This window comes from Triturus cristatus, chromosome 8 (genome assembly GCF_964204655.1).
Source record: "Triturus cristatus chromosome 8, aTriCri1.1, whole genome shotgun sequence".
Lineage (NCBI taxonomy): Eukaryota > Metazoa > Chordata > Amphibia > Caudata > Salamandridae > Triturus > Triturus cristatus.
In genome coordinates, this window is record NC_140591.1 from 935,748,217 (window position 1) to 935,761,107 (window position 12,891).

Sequence of the window (12,891 nt, forward strand, 5' to 3'; positions counted from 1 at the left end):
TTCACATTTCCTAAATGCGATATTTGGCTTGTTCGCCAGAGCAGCAAACCCTACAGGTGCACCAGTTGGCCCCATGGGTCCACTGGCTTACTCCCAGGGAGGTTTGCCACCTCATTTCCCTCAGGCACTTATCTGGCCTGTTAATGCTGATGGCTCCAGGGAGTTGGCCTCTCGCGACGCCGAAATTCTTGACGCCGGTACAATCTCTGGAGGGACGAGTACCCCTGGGCAGATCTTCCCTGGCGCTGTCTCGACCTCGACCGGCATCTACTACTGTACCGGTAGACCTTCCTTTGACGCCAATCCCGAAGTCACCGGCGCTGCATCTGGCACCTCCGATGCCGGTTCCAAGAATGAGGTCTAGAAGAGAGGCACAGAGGTTGATGGAGGAGGAGGAGTACCAGGAACAACATGAGGCTGAGGAAGGGGAGATTGTGGACCCTGATCAGGAGTTCGAAGGTCTGCAGGAAGTTAGTGGCCTGGATACATCTCCTGTATGGGAGCTCTCATCTCCAAGAGGTCTTTCAACTCAAGAAGTGACTTCTTATTACTCTGTGATCAGGAAGGCAGGAGATCTGCTGGAGTTGACTCTGCCCACAGCAGAGTTGAAGTCTAATATTTTGACGGAGGTGCTCCATTCCCCTTCTTCTGTCTCTGAGACTTTGCTACCTTTCAACAAGTCTTTGACTGAGCCCATCCTTGATAAGTGGTAGAAGCTGATGACCGCTCCTACGGTGTCCAGGTCTGTGGCAAGGAGGCATAAGGTGGCTCCAGGGGATCCTGCTTTTCTGTCCACTCATCCATCTTTGTAAAGTTTGGTAGTCCAGGCGTTGTGCTCCTCGAATGCATGTGGAAGGGTCATTCCCTTCTACCTAGGCAGACAGAGAGTCCAAACGCATGGAGCAATCAGCGAAGTAGGTGTTCTCCTCAGGCAGTTTGTCTCTCAAGTCATCTAATGCTACTTGCCTTTCGGATCAAATTTAAATTATATTGCCTTCTGTAGAAGGCTCTCCATCAGGAACATCCACCATATCTGGCCAGCTTGCTATCTCCAGTAGACTATGGGGCTTCATTCATGGAAACCCTAGAATTCAAACCATTTGTAACCCTGTCACAGTCCTTTACTACTGCTGTAACTAATCTTTGGAACTCCATTCCCCCTCACCTAAGAATGCAACAGAACCTCTGTCCTTCAGGAGAGGGCAGAAAACTAATTTCTCTCTTTTCACCTTATCAAATTCTGAATTTATTTATTCCACTATTCGATGTATTTCACTGTTTCTGTAAAAATGTATAACCGTTCTTTGTTCTATGTAAAGTTCACTATTTTTCAGTTTTTGACCTTGAATTTTTATTATTTGGCGAGATTTATGTGCCTGATCCCGACAGTAGTGGCCCGTTTTACATAGATAAATGCAATTATGTACCACTGAGAACAGGCTACAAAAGCATGGGTGAAGGTTTACAAAGGGAATTGGGAAGGTTTTTGAAAGACATTAACATTAGGTTACAGAGGTGCTGGAAAACCCAAAAGAGAAATTCCATCAATAACCGTTTTGACATACTTTACAGAGGATACAAAGTATGTAAAAAAGTACACATGTTAACATTTGCAGTTTTAAACTCAATAGACATCTGCGAGATCATTTCTCACAACGGACTGCCATCATCCCACCTTCTCCACTACAGGCGCATGGTCACCCCTTATTTCTTGTAGGATATTAAATTCCGCAAAATAATCGTTAACGTTTCTTGAATTGCCTCAGAGAAAAGTCAGTTTTGTTGGCTGATATCATTGTCCAATGTCCTTGAGTTGTCATTTCTCTAGCCATCAATTGACTTAACTGTCTTATTTTGTCTACTTTATAGTTTAGAGATATCCTCTGTATGTACTTGAGCTATCAATTTAGGATTACAATTACTCACTTTTATTTTGTGACAAGGCAACATAGATCCAACGGCATCTCTAATTATACTTCAAATAAAACATGGCACATTCCACGGTTAAATTAATATTTCGGACTCATTAAATACAAAGGTTTGCTGGTCTCCTATAAGGAGTTTGGATATTTAAAAGTATCCTTGTGCTGTGAAATGTGTTGCTGATTTGTTGTGCTTTACTGTGTTTAGGTTGCCAGCTTCTGGTATATCCAGGTGCCTTTAATATGACAACAGGACCTGCGCATTGGGAGTTGCTGCAAAGGAGCAGGTAAATGGAAAATAGTTCTTGCTATAAATGTACAGCTTTGGTGCAAGAGTCAATTCATCATCCACTCATACTGATCCATTGCAAAGAGTCTCCAGAAAGTTCTAGGAATGTTGGCCATACTTTTGGAAGCAAGTCTGGTCGGTGCTGTCCTGCACCTACAAATTGAAAACCTCCTCATGCTTCTAGCTTCACTCCTGTGAGTACTTCAATGCAGATATTTGGCTCCAAGAAGGTTCAGCCAAGGAGTAATATTGCCAAGCTTTTTCTGAGTTGTTAAGGAGGACAATGGGCAGGAACAGTAGCTGAAACATTCAGTAACTAATTTATAATCTTTCGAGAAGATTTTCACTACTCTTTGAGAAACAAAAGGAAAAAGACAAAATTGACCGTCCGGGGCTCGAGCACACAACCTTAGGCTTGGATAGTTATGTTTTACCCTTTTCCTTTTTGAACAGAACCACTTGTGCAATCAAGGGTCATCATTTTCATTTGAATCAAAGATGGAGTTCCTGGGACTCATTTCACTCACACTGTGTTAACATGTTCCTAGCAACAGATGGCGATTTGAACTATGTCATTCGTGCTGACTATAGCACTGCTGTAGGTGATCATACAATTGATGCTGGATGAAGACCGCTGTTTATGGCACCTCTAAGCTAATGTTTTGTATGATCTTTGGGTGGTTCTTAACCCCTTCGCTGCTAGGCCTTTCCCCCCTGTGCTAAGCCTTTTTTCTGGCTATTTGGGGTAGTTCGCGCTTAGGCCCCTGTAACATTTTGAACTTATAAGGTATCCACACCAAATGGCGTCCTTTTCTTTCAACATCATGGAGATTTTAAAGGTACCCAGGGTTTGTTGATTCCTCTGGAGGGGACCCTGAAATTATTCAAAATACAGCTACATTTTGGTTTTTTCGTGGAAAAATAGGAACAAAGTGCTGCAGATGAAAATATCTGTTTTTTTCCCTGCATTTTATCAGCAAAGGGTTTGTGGTGCTGAAATCACCATCTACCCAGCTTTCAGGGACTGACAGACTTTTGTCAGAAAACTACATTTTTTACACAGTTTTGGCATTTTACTGGAACAAAGCCTATTTTTGCTATTTTTTGTGCCTTCAACCTCCTTCCAGTTAATTGTAGAAATGGGTATGAAAGCAATAATGGATTCGGGAAAGCTATACATTTCAAAATGGTAGACAAAATTCTGATTTCAGCAATTTAGCACTTGTGTAGATCCGTCAAGATTATTTTATAGAAACTAACAGTTGAAAAAAGGAAAAATTGAAAATGAGTTGAAAAAAACAGCCATTTGTGCCAACGTTTTGACCTGTATCTTCTACTAAGTATGACAGATTATTGAAAGCAATATACTGTTACATCCGCTGGAACCTTCTGGTTGTGGGGATATATAGGACTTGTAGGTTCACCAAGAACCCGACGAACCCAGAGCCAATAACTAAGCAGCGTCATGCAATGGTTTTCTATTATGTACCGGGTATATAGCAATTCATTTGTGAAAATATAAACTGTGAAAAATCATCGGTATGACAGACACCTATGTATTTCTGAAATGGGAACAAAATATAAAGTTTATAATCTAGCTACTTGCACATCTCCAAAATTGTGGGTACCCATACTAGCATCTGAATTATAGGGCATTCTTCAAAGTGACTTCTTTTTTACACATTTTTACATTTGGAAGGCAGAAATGCATCGAAAGTCAATAGGTTATAACAGTTGCTCTACAACTCTATGTTCCCTCAAGTCTCCCGAGAAAATTGGTACCTCACTTATGTAGGTAGGCCTAATGCCCGCGACAGGAAACAGCCCAAAATGCAATGTGGACACCCCAATGTTTTTACAGTGAAAACTGACCCTTTTTTTGCAAATTGCCTAGCTGTAGATTTTGAACCCAGCTCTGCTGGCACCTTGGGAAACCTAGCAAACCTATACATTTTTAAAAACTAGACACTCGGGGGAATCCAGGATGGGGTGACTTGTGTGGCTCTCACCAGGTTCTGTTACCCAGAATCCCTTGCAAACCTCAGACTTTGTGTAAAAAAAAAAACAAACACACATTTACCCACATTTCTGTGATGGAAAGTTCTGGAATCTGTGTGGGTCCACAAACGTCCACCAACCCTGCATTCTCCAAAGTCTTCCGATAAAAATGATACCTCACTCATGTGGGTGGGTCAAGTACCCGCGACAGACAAGGGCCCTAAACGTATTGTGGAGGCATCAAAATTACCCATCATAAAACAACCTGGTTTTGCAGGGGGGCACCTGGGCTTTTGGCCCCGGGCTCAGCGGCCATCTAGGAAAACCTACCAAACCCTCACATTTCTGAAAACTGGATACACTGGGGAGTCCAGTGAGGTATGGCTTGCGTGGATCACCCAACGTTTCACTACCCAGAATCCCCAGCAAACCTCAAATATTGCTGAAAAAATTTAGTTTTTCTCAAATGTTTGTGTGGGAAAGTTGGTAGATCACCTGGCTGACACAAATTTCCTACCACCCAGCGTTCCCCCAGGTCTCCCGATAAAAATGGTACCTCACTTGTGAGGGTAGGCGTGATGGCCGCAACAGGAAATGGCCCAAATCGTTCTGTGGAGTCTTCAAAATTACCTATCATAAAACGACCTGGTTTTGCAGGGGGGGCATCTTGGGTTTTGACCCCAGGCTCGCGGCCATCTAGGGAAACCTACCATACCTACACATTTCTGAAAACTAGAAACCCTGGGGAGTCCAGTGAGGTATGGCTTGCGTGGATCCCCATACGTTTTCCTACCCAGAATCCTGTGCAAACCTCAAATTTAGCTGAAAAAATCCCTTTTACCACACATTTGTGTGTGGCATCACTGTGCCGGCACAAATGTCCTACTACCTAGCGTTCCCCTTGGTCTCCCGAGTAAAATGATACCTCACTTTTGGACTGTCCAATGCAGAATCAGCTAAAAACGTATTTTAAAAAAAACATTTAGCCTTTTTCCCATCCACACAAGCGAGGTATCATTTTACTCGGGAGAACAAGGGGAACACTGAGTGGTAGGACATATGTGCTGGGACGCATCAGTCCACGCACCCCGCCAGCCAAGCGCCAGACCACGCACCCCGCCAGCCAAGCGCCAGTGCACGCGCACAGCCAGTCAGGCGCCATTTCACGCCCACTGCCAACCAAGCGCCAGTTCACACACCCAGCCAAGTGCCAGTGCACACACACCGCCAGCCAAGCGCAAGTCCACACACACCGCCAGCTAAGCGCCAGCCTACACACACCGCTTTCACATTTAGTTTTTTTTTATACAAAAAAGAAAACACAAACAAATTGTAAATACTAACACAAAATTGGAAACTAAATACATTAAACTAATGCCAACCTTGAAACTGAACAAAAAATATAAAACAATACAGACTAGGCAGTTCACTTTACCACTCATCGAGGCTCCCAAAAATTATTTTGCGTGTGGTACATTATAAAACAAGCAGGTACACACAGCACTGGGTTAGAAGGCCACTTGGGGCGGGATATACGAGTCTCCTTCCTCGTACCTCATCGCCAACAGACTCTACATCTCCTACTGGGAAAGTCTTTTGAGGGCGTGGGACGAATGTGATCAGGAAAGTGGCAATCTTTCAATCTATTTTTAACAAAAAGTTGGTCCCTATGGGGAAAGTGTAGCCCTTGACCTACACGGCAAAGTGTCAAGAAGGGGATACAAACACCTCTAACACAAATAACTTAGCATGACATATTTATCTTTTTATTTTAATTTAGCAACTTTTTCTTTGATTGTTGACGGGTAGGTAAAACTTATATTTGCTCTATCGAACACAAGGTGCTCCAAAAAAAAGGGGGTTGACGGCGCAGTGAAAGTGACTATAAGTGCATAAAGGGCATACGTGCTGTGTACAGAAATAAATACATGTGGCTGATGGGGATAATAGAGTGTTGGAGATCAACCTCCTCTAAGCGTGCGTTGATAGCCAACATCAGTTTCTTGAAAAACAGTCCACATATAATGTTTTTGTTGACGTTTCGACCCATGGACTTAGATTTTTAAAACAGGGTCATCATCAGGACGCAGAAATATATAGGAGACACCTATAAGTAAGTACGCAAACAAATTACATTAGACATTTTTTCACAAATCTTTCAATCTAGCTACATCCTCCACCACTACAACTCTAGGAACATTTGCCTGTTCCACTACAACAAGGCTGCCTATTACAGACTCCTGCAACTTAGCAAAAGTCATTGTTGACACGGGACAACACTCCTTAAATACAACAAAAGCATTAAAGGTTGCCAAGTGGAAAAGATGGACAGCCAACTTCTTATACTAAATGTAAGCCTTACGAATATCTACTCTATCCAGACCACCCATGTGCCTATTATAGTCTAAAATGTACACAGGTTTGCACACTTCAGCAACCTGACCCCAAAACAGTCACAGGTGAAGTGCTTTCATCATGGATGGTAGTTAGCACGTAGACATCTCTCCTGTCTGCAAACTTCGCAGCTAGAAGTTCCTCGCTACGCAACACACTGCACTGTCCCCGCACAAGCTTTTGACAAACAAGTTATTTGGGGAAACCTTTACGGTTAGAGCGGATTGTGCCACAAGCAACAGTGTCCACTTTGGCCAATTCCCTGAACAACTACACACCAGTGCAGAAGTTATCTACATATAAATGGTGACCTTTGTTAAGCAATCCTCTACCACGTTCCCACACAATTTTCTCAGTCACTCCAAAAGTGGACAGACAACCAGGTGGTCAATCCTGGAATCCTACTGGTGTACACCCTGAAATTATAGATATATCCAGTCCTACTGTCACACCGCATGTACATCTTAATTCCATAGCGTGCCCTCTTGCTAGGAATGTATTGCCTAAAAAACAAATGGCCCTTGAACAAGATCAAAGACTCATCCAAAGCTATTTCTTTCCCTAGAGCATAGATCTCAGAAAATCGATTTTTAAAGTGATCAATGACAGGCCAAATCTTAAAAAGACGGTCACAATCAGAGTGATCTCATGGCAATGCTCAACCATTAACAACAAAATGCAGCAAATACCCGATCATGGCTCATGACTGCCGGAAATATAGCCATTACCATCAAGGGACTAGTAGACCAATATGAAGACATCAATGGCTTTCTTAGCAAGCCAATCAAAAAAAGTTAAACTAAAGAACTTCTTCATCTCTTCTAGATTTGTGGGAGTCCACCGGGTAGCTCTAGAGTGGGGCCTAAGGCTGGCACTGTTGTCCCTCAAATACTGTTCAGCATACAAATTAGTCTGCTCCGCAATCTCTGCCAAACATACATCGTCCATAAACAACTGGTAAAAATGTATAGGCAAAAAGTTTTCAGTAGTCACTCTACACTCTGGAAAACCAGTTAAGTCTGACAATGTTGGCTGCACCATGCCTGGGGCAACACAGAGGTCCGCACTTCCAATGGGAGGCCTTGCAGCCCCAGGCTGCAACCCAGATTCCTCTTGCTGCACTATCGGCACATCAATGTCCTCCTCTAAGACAGGCACTTCGTCTGCACTTAAAATGGCTTCATCATCCGATGATTCCTCATGGACAGAAAACTCACTGACAATATTCCACTGCCTCCTCTGCCTCAGATGCAGAGTCAGTCTTTGAACCATGGTCGGAGGAAGACTCAAAAAGCATACCAACAACCTGCTGAGCAGTATTCCTGCGGCTAGCCATAATCCTTACAAAGAAAAGAGACTTCACAAACAAGTCAACAACAACCAACACTGTGCAAAATAAGTAATAAACTTGGGGCCATATGTATCAAAAAAGAGTTTTGCAATTCTCAAATTGCGATTTTTAGATAATCTCAATTAGAGAATCGCAAAATGCAATGTATGTAGGATTTGCTAAAATTTTTGCGAATCCTACATAGTCCTTATTTGCGAATCGCAAATTGAGATTCACAAATAAGGAATGCCTTCCCATTCATTCCTATGGGCTAGGAGGCCCATAGGAATGAATGGGAAGACATTCTCAGTTTGCGATTATTAAATTAGAGAATCGCAAATAGAGAATGCAATTTCAAGGTTGAAAGGGTGCCAAAAGGACACCCTGTTGCACACCAGAAATATACATGTGTGCACATTTGGCGCACATACATGACCTAAGGACATGTATGTGCGACCTATGGCACTTATAAAAAATCAAAAAAGTGCTTTTTTAAAGAAAATCTCAAATTACCACCAACGTGAAGTTGGTGGTAATTTGCGATTCCTTAAGGCCAAATAGCTCATTTCTGGTGCTTCCAGAATTGCATTTAAGGAATCGCAATTTGCAATTCTTAATTGCATTCGCAAAATAGAGAATCGCAAATTTTGCAATTCTCTATTTTGCGATGGCCTTTTGGGATGATACATCCCAAAAGGCTTTTTCCCATTCGCAAAGGGGAAAAAGGCTTAATACATATGGCCCAAAGTGTGGCTTTATCACAAAGATCTATATACTCAAAAACAATATGACTCACTTGCCAAATATAGCTACACTCACCAGCACCTACTCTGCAGAGACACAGCAAAAAGCAGCGCTATCCCACTAGAAAGAAAAAACAAAACCAATTACTCACAAGACAACAAAATACACATCGAGCACACAAGCAAAAAGATTTTGACACTAAAAAACAGAAGCCAAACCTACTTCTATTATTGCACCATTTGCAAAAAACACATTCATCCAGGGAAATGAAACTCATTTAGAGTAAATAGTACAAAAATATTTCTCTTACCAAACACATGTAACTACACAAACTGAAAAAACACCAGTAATGAAACCACAACCTGGAACATAAGTCTAAAAAGCAAAAGCCTTGAACTAGAATAAAAAGGAGAAATAAAATGTTTCAATTGCAATTCGCAAGATTTAAAACAATTAACATTATAACACGCTATGTCACTACCCAAATCGTCAATTTGCTAGATGGGCCTTAAAATAGGGCCGAGATAGATGCCCAAGGGATCTGGTGGGGTTTTCTGCCAGGCCAATCTGTCCCTAAGTGGAGCAGAAAACAGAAGACAGAAATTTGACCCATTGCAAAAGAAATAGATCCCTGGTGCCTAGTGGAGTTTTATGCCCCTGATCCAGCGCAGAGTGCTAAAATCCCAACAGCGAGACCACAGATCTTCCAACATTCATACACTCATTCATTGGTGGGGCCCATAACACCAACATTCATTCTGCACAGATCTATAGTCATAACACAAGAGGGGATGATTACTCCGTACGCTGGAATGGGAGGAGAAATATGCACACAGTCCCTGTTTGAGCAAAGATCTTCTCTACCTCAACGGAATCTAAACATCTTCTAATAAATCCTCCCATAAATAGGCCATGGACCAGCTGAGTTGCAGGGTAATGCGATACTTATCTTCTCTAAACAATATAGAAATAAATCATCACTCAAATAATAATACCGACACAGTTCTAGTAATAATAATGAAATATTTATCTACTAGAAAGCATGAAAATACGTCATAATACATTCAATATCCCTGTCAGTATATTTACCTATTCTGGCTAAATGTCGTCCTCTAAGTCAGGCTCAAATCTTTTAGTCCCTGTGCCCATAAGGATAGAAAGTTCATCAGTAATTGGGCATTCAGATCAGTCCATCAGAGTCTCAGGCAGGCCCTGTCCAGCAGAGTCAGCGTCCTCTCCGTCAGCGTGGTGTCAGGAATCACTCAAATAGGAAAGGCCAAGAGTTCCCTTCAAGAAGATCTAACTGAACCCTCACTAGTCTAACATTTTTATAATGAAAAAGTCGGAAACATTGGAAACATTACATGCTTTAGGTCAGTGTTGATTGGTCCACTGGGATCAACCTACTAGTTTCCCAGCGCTAAATGTTGCGTCTTGGTATTATACATTTTAATAATTCATTGGAAACAACTTGCAGCGTTTCCGGGTCAAATACAGTTCCACCAACATTGATATCAATTGAGTAATCAGGTCTCATCTGCTTGGCTTTTGGACCGTCCATTGTCTATAATATTTACTTTTCCACAAGATTCATGACCATGTAAGTTGCAACAGTTGCAACACTGTAATTCTTGCCAAATTAGGTGACTTGTAGTGTTGTCGCACCATGACAGTTCAAAATGTTCAGTTGGTTCTTTGTTGGAATTTCTTCCCACCAGTCTGTCTGGAGTTGTATGTAGATTAACTTTAATTGTATCTTCTTTCCTTTCGTTTTGACCGCACAATTCGCAACTGTCTCTTTGCTGACTGGCAGCCCAGACCGGTCGTCCTTGATGTCATCACTAGGTCAGGTTCGATCATAAACCATGGTTTCAGGCAGCGACGCATGCGCCTTTTCACCGCTCAGTTAAAGTGTCAGAGGAATAGGTACAGCCGCCATTTTGTGGCCAATGGCGTCAGGTCAACTTAATAAAAAGAGCACAAAACATAATTAATACGTAGAAAAGGCTATTTCAGTGTTATTCCCTCACTAAACCCTTTATGTGTATGCATTTATCTAGCAATAAGCAAGACATTTAATGCGCAAATCACCATTCACATCACATAAGCAACGTATAACATGCAATTTCTAATCATCCATCATTAGTATGCGTACGCAAATCAGTTTACATATTATTTAGGCCATGCTAATGCAACTCCCACATGTAATTTCATGTTAGTAATGTTGGTTAATTCTCAATCAACAGACTTATTAATATAATTAAGGTTAGACATTAGTCGACTTAGTACTTGACCCCAAAAATAAGGGGGTACACAACATTTTTAAGAAAACCCCGCACTATCACCCCCCCTCCCACCTGGGTGCAGAAAGGCCAAAAACGGGCAGATCTGTCCCGGGGGTGGGAGGCAGAAAATACATAAATATAATGTAACCCCCTTGGAAGCGACCCTTGCCCAAGGGGTCACTTCCATACACTAAAAAACACAACCCCTGGTGCCTAGTGGGGTTTTCTGCCCACACCCCTCCCCGGGGGCAGAAAGGCCAAAGAAATGGGCAATCTGCCTCCAGGGGGGTGGGGCAGAAAAAACATCCACAAAATATGACCCCTTTGGTAGCGACTTTTGCCCAAGGGGTTGCTTCCATTAAAAAAAAAAATACAATCCCTGGTGCCTAGTGGGGTTTTCTGTCCCCACCCGGGTCAGAAAGGCCAAAAAAATGGGCCGATCTGAAAAACTTCCAAGATATATGACCCCTTTAAGTCGTTTCAACTTTGAAAAAAATGCAATCCCTAGTGCGCCCAAACAAACGGGCCGATGAGCAGATAAAAATTCACAAAATATTACCCTCTTTGGAAGCGACCCTTGCCCAAGGGGTCGCTTCCATTTAAAAAGAATACCATCCCTGGTGCCTAGTGGCATTTTCCTTCCCCCGGGGGCCTCCGTCGGACACCTGGAAGCTAATTGCTTCCAGCGTTTCCGTGGCTTCCCGATGATGTTGACACACACTGATGTCATGGGATTCCCGGGGGGGGGGGGGGGTTCGGTCTTCCGCTGCCGCCCCTGTTGGTAGGAAGTTGTTGGGCTGCCCATGAGGGGAGAGGCAGAGCTTCCACCATGGGTGGGTGCCATGAGGGAGCGGTTCCATCATGAGCACACGCCCACTGTGACTCATGACGGAACCGCTCTGTCATGAGCATAGAAGGGGTTAAAGGCTGCTTTCCTGAAGTCTTGAAGAGTTGGTTGGTTTAGAGAGGATGTTTAAATAACCAACAGCAAAGACGTGTTGTGTTGTCTGATGGGCTTAAGGATGGGCAGTTGGAGTTGCGTTCAGCCAGGTCGAGAGGGCTGGTAGAGTTGCCAGGCCATTCAAGAACTTTTATCAAAGCAAATGTCAGTGAAGAGGTTCAATGCTGCAATGGAGTTTGATGTTTGATATTTAGTGGTTGACAAGCTCTCTGTCACTGTGATCTGTGGTGGCACTGAGGGGTGCTTCGCAGCTTAGCTAATTCATCTCGTCTTGGAAGAAGAGATGGATTGTCGTGCTGCATGCATTCTTGGTGAAAGGTTATTGATTAAAGCTTTTGGATAAACCCTGGTATTCTGCTGTGAGCGAAGACTACAAAAAAGTATGAGATACCATAGTGAGCAAGTTAACATTAGGCAGGCATATCCGGAGGTAGTCCACCTTGAAGTCTATTCACCTAATTTCAATATCTTCAGTGTATCACAGTTCATTATGCAAAGTAGTCAGGCTCATTTTGATTAGAAAGAACTCCAGATTATGGTGCAACTCTTTAGATCATGAGCACTTACAACCGATCCCATTATTGTCAGCTGCACTCTAGATGAGAGGTATTCTGCCTTCTCCATACTGCCCTTGAGTTTTATGATAAGCCAATAGTCTCAGTTTCTCACCCATACACATGCCTTCCCAAAATCACAAGAGAAATTTGTAACCTTTATTATAACTCTTAAGGTAAAATATTTCCAGATGCAAACTCTTAATTTCTATAGGGGTCAAGGATTGGACCAATCTGTAATTATTTATTATACTTTACTTATACAGGGGATTTTGATTTTCCATAAGCATGGTGACCTTTACGGACTAATTATGTTGTCATTCAAATGTGTGTTTCGATCACAAGGATTACTGTGTCTTTTTTATTGTACTGTTTGCTCCATTAGTAGATGCGTTTCTGTAAGAGTGAGAGAAA

General features: G+C 42.5%; 1 protein-coding gene across 4 annotated transcripts in view; it reads left to right on the forward strand.

The window, feature by feature from the left end:
* NIT2 (nitrilase family member 2) overlaps positions 1–12,891 on the forward strand; it is a 409,012-nt gene that overhangs the window by 263,178 nt on the left and 132,943 nt on the right. For all 4 annotated transcript variants that reach the window (XM_085622466.1, XM_085622465.1, XM_085622464.1 and 1 more), the window contains one exon: positions 2,131–2,209. In XM_085622466.1, coding sequence (XP_085478592.1) covers positions 2,131–2,209 — 79 coding nt within the window. The remainder of the gene's footprint in view (positions 1–2,130; positions 2,210–12,891) is intronic.